The sequence below is a fragment of the Lutjanus erythropterus genome, chromosome 1 (assembly GCF_056507025.1).
Source record: "Lutjanus erythropterus isolate fLutEry1 chromosome 1, fLutEry1.hap2, whole genome shotgun sequence".
Classification (NCBI taxonomy): domain Eukaryota; kingdom Metazoa; phylum Chordata; class Actinopteri; order Lutjaniformes; family Lutjanidae; genus Lutjanus; species Lutjanus erythropterus.
In genome coordinates this window covers 8,469,635-8,482,933 of record NC_139317.1, presented here as the reverse complement: position 1 = coordinate 8,482,933, position 13,299 = coordinate 8,469,635, and the positions used below count along the sequence as shown (strand labels likewise).

The window sequence follows — 13,299 nt, the reverse complement described above, 5'->3', positions numbered from 1 at the left end:
CAAGTTCATAATGTTCCCACAGTGAAAGTCCCCAAAGCATTAGATATTTTGTGAAGCTGCAGTAGCATCTCTTTTCTTTATTTCAGTCATTTACTGAGGCTCAGTAAACTAATGCAACATAGGCTAATTTCTTTCTCTTTTCCCATTAGTCTTGTAGGATACAGGCCACTGGTGCAATAGGGAGCAATTAAATAAACTACATTTTAAATTGCCAAACCTGAACTCGACCTGAGTCTTAAGCAGCACATCCTCATACATGAACAACACAACAGTTTGAATGCCAGGTACTCCCAAAAAGACATGTATGACTGGTAGGCATCAATTTAACACACAATAAAGAAGTGTTGGTGGTTTTGCATTTCTTTATATTTTTAGTTGTAGATACTAGGGACACAAAGCACCAGTCCAGGCACTTCTTAGGTGAATGCAAACATAGGGATAAAGGTAAAAGGTGTGTCAGTGGGTGCTTTGCATTAGGCTTCACTCGCTTCCTCTTTTCTCATCTTAGCTCCTCGCAGTGAGGATATGGAAGAGAGATTCAAGGACGGAGGAGACGAGGCTGCTGAATGAGAAACCCTCATTTCCGTGGCATTAGTCTGAGGTGACGTCAGTTACTTATGATGAGCTATGCAGCTGTATCAGCTGTCAGACCAGTACGAATGTACTTGATAAAAGACTTCTGAGTAGGGTACTCAGGTGTTTCCTCGCTCTGAGCTCCTCCAGGTGCATTTAAAGTATTGGAAGAGCCTTCATGATGGCGGACGGGGGAACAATTTCCGGGGTGAGGGAAGAGAGAGGAGACAGGGAAGCAGAATTCAGCGTAATGAAAAGCACCCAGTGCCAAGATATGCATCAGGAAGGGATGTGATTTTCTGCCATGTATGTTTGCCTTTGAACTGGAACATAAATCAACCTGTATATGGATCTTATGAGGACAATGGACTATTTAATTGCCAGAGGACAATCAGGTGGTCATAATAAACTGCTTGCACAGATGACCTACAGTCATAAAAATAAAGGTGATAACTAGAAGCATAAAAGGTTCTTTGGCTTGTCTCCATAGAAGAACCCTTTTCGGTTCCTGGTAAAACATTTTACAGGTTCCACTTGGAATCCTTTAAGACAGTTCTATGTACAACCCAGCATAAAGGGTTATACCGAGAACCATCTTTGAAAGGTTTCACACAGAACCCCTTATGAGAAGTTCTACAGAGATCTCTTCTATGGGGAAATGGTACCACCCAGAACTCTTTGTGGCGAGGTCTATTCAGAACCTTTCCACCTTCTACGGGCGCTAATAACAGGAAATCTATCTAGAATAGAGACAGGTGGTTCTAACAAGAGCTTTTTTGTATATTTCAATGGTTTTATCTAAAACCCACCAAGGACGTCAAAACAAGAACCCAGAAGTATTTTTATATTCCAAAGGTTTCATCTACAACCTGCCCAGGGGGGGGGGGTCTATCAAGAACCCCTTTATATTCCAAGGATTGTAACTAGAACACATTCAGGGGATTCTACTCCAAACGTTTCTATAGTCCAACGGTTTTCGCTAGAACTCACCCCGGGGGATCTACCGAGAACCCTTTTATGGTATGAACAAAAGAGTTCTGTAAGAATTTCAACAGTTCTTGAAGAACTCTTTTTCCATTAAGGGTTCTTAATGAATCACCTCATCATCCAAAGACAAACACTTTCTTCAAAAAAGGGTTCTTCAGACGCAAATGGTTCCAGGTAGAACCTCAGCCCTTCAGGAAGAACCCTTTTGAAACCCTTATTTCTAAGAGCGTACGCTGGTCCTGAGCTGTATACTGTTCATCAAACAGTCTCAGAGCAGAGAAAGGAAAACTAGAGTGAAGAATTTGGTGGCGTCTAGTGGTGAGCTTACAGATTGCAATCACCTCGTATCTCCCAAGTGTGAAGAAGAGCCTGTGGTGTCTGTATTGTATTTTCAGGTGATTATACACTAATTAAAACAAAGGCTGCTTATGAGTATTATATTCCATTCTTTCCATACTCTGCCAACAGATCCCCATAAATCTCACACATGGGACATTTAATCAGCAGCATCTCTGAATGTTCTGGATGCACAGATATATAAACACGTCTGAATTTTCTTGTGTGTGTGTGTGTGTGTGTGTGTGTGTGTGTGTGTGTGTGTGTGTGTGTGTGTGTGTGTGTGTAAACATGCAGTGAAAAGAAACCCTGGCCTTTTAGATGTCAGCTCCCCCGGCCCCCTGCAGAGGCACTGCAGCTTTGCAGACGACCTGGAGCTGGAGCCAGAGCGACACAGTGAACTGACTCCTGCCACCTCAGTGTCACAGTGAGTTCACCACCCAATACTGATGCTGTGTGCATGTGTGAGTCTATTTTAATAAAGCGTGTCAGGTAACGTTTGCATGTATTTTTTTTGCTATTTGTAATTAACCTTTGTAATATGCCAAACCCTAGAGCGCCCCTGTCTCTGCTGTGTAATGATTCTCTATTAGGGGAAAGTACTTGTGCTTGCTGAGGCGCTTGCACAGCGAGAGACTGAGACTGATATGAGGAAATGAGTGTTAAGTAACTGCAGTGTAATGTAAGTGCACAGTAAGTGAAACAAATGGAGCGACAGTTTTGACCCGTGGGACTTCCTTTCTAAATGGTGGGGGCAATGATGCAGAGTGGGAATTGCATGCAGCAGCATTGTCGGCAAAGATCTCTCTCTGCTCTACTGCCTCCAAAATACGTAACCAGCTGTTCTCATAGCGCAATGCCACATCAAATCCCATGCTAAATTGAGCCATTATGAGATACTACTGCTTGTTTTATCCATGACCAGAGAACACCTGGTTTAAAAAGCTTGAAAAATGTGCTTCATTTATAGGATTGTCAAATTTATTTGGAAAATTCAATTTTAAGCTGAATTACAGATTGAATCCCAAATCGTCTCCAGGAGGGAGAAAAGCTCAGTCGAGTCATTGTTATAAATGTACACTCTGAGAAATCAAGGTTCAAACTAGAGCCATAAAGGGTTCTTCATCTGGTCCCCATAGGAGAACCTTTTTTCAGAGGCTTCTACCTAGACCCCAACAAAAAGGGTTATACCCGAGACCAATCTGTGAAAGGTTTCACCCACAACCCCAGAACTGTGTTTAAAGGAGAACACTTCAGTGGTGTAATGGTTCTATCCAGAACCCTCTTTAGGGATTCTATCCAGAATATTTCCACCCTCTAATGGTGTTGAGAAGAACCCACCCGGTGGGGTTCTACCAAAAACGATTGTATATTCTAAGGGTTTTATCTAGAACCAACCCAAAGTGTTTTACTGAGGACGTTTTATATGGTGAGGATTTTATCTAAACCCGCCCAAGAACCCTTTTTTTTATTCCGATGGTCTCATCTAGAACTCACCCAGGGGGTTCCTCTGAGAACCCTTTAATATTCCAAGGGTGTTATCGAGAATCCACCCAGGAAGTTCTATCGAAAATCCTTTTAAATGACAAAGCTTTAATCTGGAACTCACCCAGGAGGTTCTACCAAGAAACCTTCTATGTGGTAAGGCTTTTATCTAGAACCCACCAAAGAGGTTTTGCCGAGAATCCATTTATATGGCAAGGGGTTGTATCTAGAACCCAACACAGGAGGTTCTACCAAAAATCCTTTTATATGGCAGGTGTTTTATCCAGAACCCACCCAGGAGGTTTTATCAAGAACTCTTTTATATTATGATGCAATGAAACCTTGACAAACCTTGACTTCATGGATTTCAACAATCCCTGAGGAACAATTCTTCATTAACGGTTCTTGGGATTAAACAGTTCTTCAGTGGAACCCTTAGTGTTGTCAGGAAGTGCTGACAAAGCCTTTCTTCAAAAAAGGGAAGCAAATGTTTCAGGGTAGTACCATCAACCCTGGAGGGAGAACCCTTTTAGAACCCTTCTTTCTAAGAGCGCGGCACAGATTCTCGATGTGAAGCCATATTTCTGCAGCTGCCTCAGTATTGACATTGCAGTGCAGAATGTTTTGGTAAATTGAAGATGATTGAGGTATTGAGAGTTTTAACAGAATTACAACGCGTTTGTCACAAACAGACAAAAATTACACCTCTGGTAACACAGCAGACGTGGCCTTTAAAGTGAGTCTAGATTTCTGATTGTAGCAGTTAGGTAGGTGGGAGGTAAAAGTTCCCCGTTGGAACCTTTTTCATGTTTCTCACATTGTTTGTTTCTATCTCATGAAACAGTTGCAAGAGAAAACAAAAGATGCAAAAGCACTGAGGGGGCATTGATCCAAGACAAAATACTTTTCCTTTATTGAGACAGACATTTTAATTGAATACACTGAAGCGCTGTTTTGCTGAAACATGAATAATGTAATTCTCATCAGGATAGCAATTATTCAGTAATTGGTGGAAAAGTTAAAGCTTTCTCTTTCGCGTCTGATAAAAGGGATGTGATGACAGTAAAATCTTGCCCCCCAAATAGATCATAAACACAGCAACTCTCTGAAATGTTAAAGAATGGCAGGACATATTGATCAAAATAGCATTTAACATCACTAGAAGAAAAGGGCTGCACCTTCTCAGAAAAGTATTTTTACTGTATGACGTACTGAAATACATTTACACTTTCATATACATTTTAAGGGAATAGTGCAATGTTCTGGTAGATTAGGCCTGGATAATATATACCACTCTGATATATAACTATTTAATGAGTTTAGCTCAGCATAAACTGGATTTTAGGACTTCCTCAAAGAATAAAGATAGAAGTATATACATAAGACACTATAGGATGTTTTTACGCTTGATTTTTTGTAACAAATGTAATGTGTTAAATGACCGTTCCTTAACCCAGTGCCTATACGTATACATATATTACTACTACTTACATAAAATGACGTGTGCTCATATTTTGTTGCATTTATATTTTTATATAATATTTATATCATTGATATTTGTGGAAAACAAACAAAATTATCCTATGTATTATTCTTATAGCACTAGCTTGCTGAGAAGGAACAGTTACTGTATATGTAGCATTTTACTTCAAAAAGTATTTTAATTACTTTTTTATGTGTATACTTTTCTTTAACTTTAGGTTAAAAAAAATCATAATAAATTGTAAAACTGAATCACAGTACTTTAGAATTGCAATAAATACAGAATCAGACCTTTCATTCAGGCAGAACAAGGTGAGTGGATAGACACAGTTGTGTATTTTTTTTTTCAGAGCATTTGATTTATTGATTGCTCTTGAAACATTAATAAAAAGTTGCTTCTGATGTACTTTACCTACTACAGTTTTAATTTACAGCATGTTGACCTATTCCTTTAAGGATTCTAACCTTAAACTTTGGTTTAGGATTTACACATGATCATTTGTGTAGCTGTAAGACCCACTTTCACTACAGGAGCTTCACTTTCAGCAGAATTCAAAATCTGTCATTACAGTTAAAAGAAACTGTGTCCGCCTATTGCCTCGCTGTCTGTTTCTGGTTATATCACTACCATTCGTGTTTGAAAATGGATTCTATAATAGGTCACGGGGCACAGAATTTACATTTCATGATATGGTGCTAATTTGACTACATGTTATGAAAGCTTTATTTGAAAATCCACCCATTACATTGCCTGTGAAAAGTCCATTATGAGACGTACACTGACCTTGTTGCTCGAGTCTTTTCACCCAACTGGCTCGCTGCTCTCCCCCTCACAGACTCATTCGATGCTTTTTCAGGGTAATGAAACCCTGAGTAATAGCTCCTCAATAATTCCCACAACATTATAATGGAGGCTAAATGCACTACAATCCCTCTGAGCTTTTTATTCATGACGTTCAGAGAAGCACATGCCCCAAAAATCATCCATCCTTTGTTCTTTACCGCAACTCACCTTGATCGAATTCAAAGGAAGTGAGAAGCTTTCGATCCAAACTGAGCAGTAATTATGAAACTGTGATGCACTGAATGTTTTCCTCTAAATGGATGGAGTTTGGGTTTTAAGGCCATGGTCAACTATCTTTTCAAAGTTTGTAGTGATACCTGTTTCATACAAGAAAAATTGAACAGGTGCCTAAAGCATATTTATGCAGCGTTTTAAGTAAATTAACCTGGATGTTAAAGTTTGACAGGGTTACTCTCTGTTTCCTCTTGTTTTTTCTCTCTGTCTCTTTTGCTTTCTGTAATAATTCATTTTTTAAAAGCAATTTCCACAGTAATTTGTGCCACACTCTTCAAATTCATTACATATCCTCAGGAGAAATTTGCAAAGTAATATGAACACATTCATATGAATCTCTTACACACAGATTGACAGATTCACACCGAAAAGCCATCCGGGTGATCCAGAGAATGCGTTATTTTGTGGCCAAGAGAAATTTTCAGGTGGGTATGACCCTGTATTATTGCAAATAACCTTTTCTACTTATACAGTGGGAAACAATTAATTTTGACATGACTTTATAAATGAAAGGAGCACTTTAAAATTGACTAACCCATGAGCTCACTGAAGACAATGTGGTTTTACTTTTGTGAAGTTTTTTAATGGTAATACTTGAGTAGTTCAACAATCATGAAATGTCTTTATTTATCATTACTTCTTATTGCAAGTAACAGTAAGATAGAGAGGATAGTAGAGATGGATAATGTACAAAAATGAAGCCAAAATATCTCAGATACGGTTGCTGGCATCTTGTGCTGGCGACATATCGACGTCAGCTGTCAATCGTGACGTAAACCCCCTTTTCATAGCATCAAATAACTAATTAAAACCAAACTTATGAGAAAAATGAACTCTTGAACATTCAATAGTGTAGTAACATCTACCCAAAAACTTAAAATGACAGAAACCATCTTTGGGAAGAATTTATTTGACATTGATCAATGTCCTATCTGTTAACATAGAAGGGGCGGGGGATTATGACCTAAACTGCAGCCAGCCACCAGGGGGCAATTGAGATGTTTTGCCTTTACTTTTGGGAAGCTGTCAGGTCGTGCATCTTTATTAACAGTCAATGTTTAGCATCTACACTCTTAAAACTTTGCCTCAGGGCAACATAGATTCTGACCCAAAGGTGGATGCAGGTTAGGCTTATGCTGATAGCAGCAGCAGCAGAATTAAACAGCAGTGGTAACAGCAGGGCAGCTTTAACAACTTGAAGGAGCAATATGTAACATTAATGTGTCCACAAAATGACTACAGAAGTCCAAATAGTGAGTTGGAACCATAGACTGTATATTAAATAGGTTGAAATCCTATTTAGTAAACGATCTATTGTTGAAGTGTGTTGTTTCCCCTTGTCCCCACCTCCCCAGACTCAAGGAAGCTCAGGCAGGCTGCAGGAACACTGCAGTAGCGCAACTCTGTAAATTGACAATAGCAAGCAAGGACAAGCCGTGCACTGTAAGCTGATCAGCTGGTTATAACTGTCAGTTGTCTGATGATGTAAAGCTAAGCCTGCTATCCTGAAAACAAAAGCCCACTGCTCTGAAAATGCACGCTCTGGAGTTAGAGTTAAGTGCCTGCCAGACCCCATTAACATATGGATCAATTTAACCATCATAAACATCTAATCCTTCTTAAAGATTATCAATGATTTCTTACGACTCATAAACAGACACTAACTCATTCAACAAACATCCGGCATCGGTTTGAACTCTTGTTAATGTAAAACAGGCAAACAAACACACAAATTGCGGACCGGAAATGCATTGTCAAAGGAGAAATCGCAGCTGCAGTGTTGTTGTCAGAGAAGAAACCTGGCATGTTTCCTTAACCTCTGATGACATATCATGGTCATTTTACTGTAAAAAAAAAATACAGATTTCTCCTTTAAATTGATTGCCTTATTGCAAACTGTTTGTTACAGCAAATCACCCTCTTGAACCTGCAAGGTTGGTTAATTTCAGACTGCTAAAACTGATATCTATTATTAAAGTTCTAAACTGGTTATTAAATGTCTCAGGTTATTACTGATGATTCTATACGACCTTACAGAAGTTCACAAGACCATCTGCAGAAGACTGATGTTTCTATATAGTTTTTCTTAATGCCTGCCACCAGGTCAGATTCTCCTTGAAATCAGATGAAAAAAGTTGGTGTGCACATTTTCCCAGGCAAGGTTGCAGTGAGTATTATGTAGCCAGTTAAAAAGAAGCTGGAGGACAGAATATGAAAGATCCTTGTAGTAGCATAGAGTGAATACAAAGTTTTGTATGCATGGAACTGATATCTGGTCTCTCTGAACTTCATCACTTCTGCAAACATACCAGCTCAGCAGCAGAAATTGGAGAATGATGAAACCACAGCCATCATAAAACATTTGCAATCCTTTCAAAAATATTATTATACATATTATATTTACAGATGCACAATAATATTGGCATATCCATCCATTTTCCATAATGACTTATCCCTGACAGGTCACGGGAGGTCTGGAGTCTATCCCAGCTGACAACCACTCACGCTCACACCTACGGGCAATTTAGAGTTATCATTTAACCTATTATGCTGCATGTGTTTAGACTGTGGGAGGAAGCCGGAGTACCTGGAGAGAACCCACGCAGACATGAGGAGAACATGCAAAACCTTGCGCAGAAAGGTCGTGCCCCTGGTTTGAACTCAGAACCTTTTTGCTCTGAGGCGACAGTGCTAACCACAGCATCACAGTGCTGACCGAAAAATTTAAAATTAAAATTAAAATATAGTATCAACCCAAAATGAACATTTCTGACGATATGACAGGATGATAAGATGATGTTTTAATTATGCGCCCGTAACAGAAAGATATCAGCAGTAAGGAGGTTTTATTTAGTTAATTTCAAACTAACTCTGACAAAGGCTGGCAACAGTTCAGCACAGTTTTGTTAAGACACTGGTGAGGTGGGGCTTGGAGAGCTTGGCCAGAGTTGATGGGGCAGGGCAGGACAGGGAGAAAGAGCCGGGCTGTCGGCTGGAAGACAGACAGGCAAGACGCTGGGTGAGGCAGGCAGACAGAGACCACAGGGAGGAATGAACCTGAGGCAGAGGATTAGACATTTCAGATTCAGGAAAAGACAAGATAATGCTGGACAAGAAAAATAGCTTGGCTGTAGCATAGTGCCGTGGTGGTGAACTGAATGATCTAGTGAAGAGATAGATGTTTATACTGCAGGAGCTTGATGAGTGGATGAGTATCAGGTGTGCAGGTTGAGGAGTGAGAAGGAACACAGGGACGTTTACTTCTTTTACTGGGCTGTTATTATATTTAAGGGTTAACGATGTACATGGAGTAAGAAGTGAACTTTTCCTTCTTACTCCAAGTAGATCATGAACTCTTGAATATAAACTAGAAATAAATGTTAGAGTGTTTTTTATCCAGAAAAACACAGTGTAACACTCATCTTAACAAACATAACTCTTCTCAAATGAGTCCAGTGGCTCTGATTAGTCAAAACCTAAGTGTGTATGAACTTCTGATGGAGGAGTTTATATATAGTATAAATACTGGTAAGCTGTAAACAATAATGTTGTGTAAAAGTTCTTTTTTTTATTTAGGCCTATTTCAAATAAAATCAAAATTTAGGATTTCTGTGGACTTTGTTGGCCTTGCAGCCCCGGCATTTGGCCTTCGTGCCCTCATGAAAGTGAAGTGGCCTTGCCCCTGAAATTCCAGGCCTGAACACAACTGATTGAAGTCAGTTGAGAAATAAATGTTATGCTGCTTTTTATCCAGATAAAACACGGCTCCCCCATTAACACGTATTTGTACACAGGTCAGGCATGCCCTGTCCAGTACGGCGGCAACACTGCTGTATGATTCAAAAGGCAATGCAGCATTTACATATAATATCTCTATGAAGGAGAGGCAAAGCTGGCCAGCTACCATGCTCCTAAAATGGCAAGCAAACCTCCTACTTGCAATTGTTGGTCAGAGTTGATAAAATAAGGAGGAGCCAAAAGGCATTCCTTCAATTTAGCCTTCATTGAGATCAACAGTAGTTCTTTTTTGCCCAATGAATGTGTACATTTTGAAAAGCATCGTATTTTATGTCTACATGTGGGTCATCATGATAAACATAACAATGTGTTAATTCTTCTACAGGAAACACTGTATGTTCTCTGCAAGTAGAGGAAAAAACATTGAAAATATCGATCCAATTTTGTGCATCTAATTATTTTCCAAGATGAAAACAAAGCTTTAATATATAAGACAGATAAGTTAAAGATTGCATGGCCAACAAGAAGTTAATGTATCTGTGATGTAACACTGTCATGTAATCATTTGTTTTATGTTATAGCAAGCTCGTAAGCCATATGATGTGCGAGACGTGATTGAGCAATACTCCCAGGGTCACCTCAACCTCATGGTGCGAATCAAGGAACTGCAGAGAAGGTAAACTGTTTAACTTTGACAAGCTTTAAATGAATTAGATCACCTGAAAATGCATGGGAAAAGGCTAGATGATGGGTTTTTGCAAGCATGACAAAAAAAATCATGAAAGCAAGAGAGTGCGGCAACACAGAGGCGGCGTGTACATGTATATACTTCTAACCCGAGCATCCTATTGTTTCTCCCAGACTGGACCAGTCTTTAGGGAAGATAACTTTGTTCCAGATGGGCTCAGGTAATTAATCACTCCACTGCTTTCTCAAAATATAGCACAGTAGCTAAAGAACAAACCACGGTTCTAATCCTCCAGTCTTATTATTTGTTTGACTGTTGCCTCCCTCTGCAGACCGAGCCAAAGACAGAGGGAGCAACTCTATTGGATCCAGACTCAACAGGATGGAGGACAAGGTGGGATTTGTGCAACTTCAGTCACAAACTAGACTAATATTCCCACGCCGTTTATGGCTTCAGATCATTTCTGTTGTTTGTGAAAGAGCAAAGTCAAAAATTTACACGACAGTGTTTATCTTGTTCTCAGAATTTTAACTTTTCTTTTTTGAAAATGCAACGAGCTTACATGAAGAGAATGTTTACTGCTGCGGTTTCAGTCATCAGTCAAAGTGGGAATAGTTCTGGATAATGGAACAAAAGTTTAACTGGCTTTGTGTGCCGAGCCATGAAATATCTCTGCATAGACATGTGGCTCTGTTATTGTTGATTCAAACATGAAACTTTAACAGCCTGTGCCAGTTCTTCAGCACAAAAAAAGAGAAACAATGAGACCGTTTCTTTCATTTCTTTTTAACTTGTGTCAAAACAAAGAAAAACAGAAAAGTTGAATCACACCCTCCCCCAATTCCCTCCTCAAGTGTGCCTTGCAGTCCTCCCTCGCAAACCAACCAAACGAAATTCATTTCTTATTGAGAAGTGAAATTGATTTTCAGTTTTTACTTGGAGTAAAATGGAAGGGTGTGGCTTATGGGGCCCATGTGTTTCTCCACCGGACGTGACCAGCAGACCTGGATCTTGTTCAAAGCTAATCTCACATTCTACTGGACACGTTAGCCTAATAGCCTTCATGACCAAATTTGGTACACAGGTCCAATTGGATGCAATAATGAACTGATTAGATTTTGATGGTCAAAGGTCAAAGGTCACTGTGACCTTCTGTCTGCTTATTCTTGCGAACATGATATCTCAAGAACGCCAGACTAGAGTGCAGATCCCGGTCAAACAACAGATGGTGAAGCACCTACTGCATTGCCACCACAACTGCCAGATGCAGCCAGCAGAGATTTGCAAAGTTCCCCCAACATTAAATGGACGGTTCACCCAAAAATGAAAATTCAGTGATCTTCTAGTCAGATTTAGTTTTCTAGTCCACAAAACACTGCAGGAGCATCACAGGAAAAAAAAAAAAAGCATTGCAGGTCAGTTTAAACAGTAACTGTGATCCAAGTCTCCTAAAGCCCTGACAGTATTGTTTGTGTCTTCCTGTGCTCTCTGTGTCCAGGTTCTGCACCTCCCCTTCTTGCAGCTGCTGCAGTGGGTGATTGGATGCAGGTGTGTTCAATCAGTAATCAGGCCTGGAGCAGCAAGACAGGGCCAGTGGGCCATTTGGCAGACATCAATCTGCATGTGTTCAGTCTAGTTCTGTGGCGACAGGCTAGACTGCATGTGGCTAGTGTAGGGCTAGCATAGTCCTTTGTGTGGCTAGAGGAATGCTGGTGTGTGGCTGGTGTAATGCTAGCACGTGGCTAGTATACTGCTAGCCTGGGCAGGGCTTGGCCAGCTTATCCTTTTTGGAGGGAGGCTGTTGTTGTGTGTTTTGTGTGTCATGAATGCGCACAAAAAAAGGCTGACAGGCTAACCCAGTATTCAAGATTTGCTGCAGACAAGCTCCAGGTCTGTTAATCACACAGGCACACAGACTGAAGCGATCGCATAATCCCCCCCCCCCCCCCCCCCCAAACTTATGCCGGTTAGGGATAATAATTATGAATTTCACAAAAATGTCTAATAGTATGCAACCAATGTTGGAGAGTAACCAGTTACATGTAATGTGTGTAATTAAGTTACAAAATAAATGTAATCAAATTAAAATTATAGTTATTAATCCGCATGTTGGGGATTAGAAGGGTTACCTCCAAATATTCTTTTCAGCTTACCTGGTGGAGCTCTGTTTTCACTGTTAACGCTCTTTAACTCGTAATGAATGCCTGTTATTTACACATTTCTATTCTTGAAATGTGATTTGTCTTTTCTAGACAATTATAGAGCATCCACAATACAGCAATAAAATAGTTTGGCACAGTTTAATGCTATAATGCTTTTTCTCAAACACCAGGTAATTAAATTACATGAAGGACATAATTGTAAAATTATCATTTGATTGAAGTCACAAATTGCTCTCAAGTACCTAATTTAATTTGAATGAGCAAAAAGCACAGTAATGATTGCGCTAACCAGGAGTGAATGAATCCAAATCTGAGCCAGTGTGTTATTTTGCTCTCATTTGTTAACATTTGATTCAACTCTCATAGATAACACGCATGGACCAGACGCTTAACCGCATTGCAGAATCCCTCACCTTTCTGCTGGACCACAGGGAGATCAGCGAGGGCGAAGGTGGGGTCAGGCCGAGGCCACGGCTGGGACGGACCTTTAACGTCCTCCCCAGCCAGGACAGCCTGCCAAGCTACGACCAGCTATCTTCATCACCTTCATCCTTCTCCTCCAACACCGCCAGCACTGCCGCCGGCACCAACCCTCCCCTCAACACCGCTGTCAGTCAGGACGAGTGCTACTGAAACCGAACAGCCTCAAAGTTTTTCTCTTCTTAGTGTAATTCATGAATTGTACTCAGATCTAATGCAGTTTGTGCTCTGCCTATAATGTAATGCCATAGGATTGTACAATTTCTTTGAAAACTATTTGCAGTAATAGA

At 40.1% G+C, this 13,299-nt stretch overlaps 1 protein-coding gene across 3 annotated transcripts in view; it reads left to right on the top strand.

The window, feature by feature from the left end:
• Positions 1 to 13,299, top strand: part of kcnq1.1 (potassium voltage-gated channel, KQT-like subfamily, member 1.1) — a 76,432-nt gene extending 63,133 nt beyond the window's left edge. For 2 of the 3 annotated variants that reach the window (XR_014771823.1, XR_014771803.1), the window contains 6 exons: positions 2,194 to 2,323; positions 6,291 to 6,366; positions 10,261 to 10,355; positions 10,541 to 10,760; positions 11,866 to 11,915; positions 12,896 to 13,033. Coding sequence is in view for 1 of the 3 variants with exons in the window: in XM_084735206.1 (XP_084591332.1) it covers positions 2,194 to 2,323; positions 6,291 to 6,366; positions 10,261 to 10,355; positions 10,541 to 10,587; positions 10,699 to 10,760; positions 12,896 to 13,162 (677 nt within the window). In the remaining 2 variants the exon portion in view is untranslated. Of the gene's footprint in view, positions 1 to 2,193; positions 2,324 to 6,290; positions 6,367 to 10,260; positions 10,356 to 10,540; positions 10,761 to 11,865; positions 11,916 to 12,895 lie in introns of all 3 variants that reach the window. The other variant, XM_084735206.1, reaches the window with a different exon arrangement.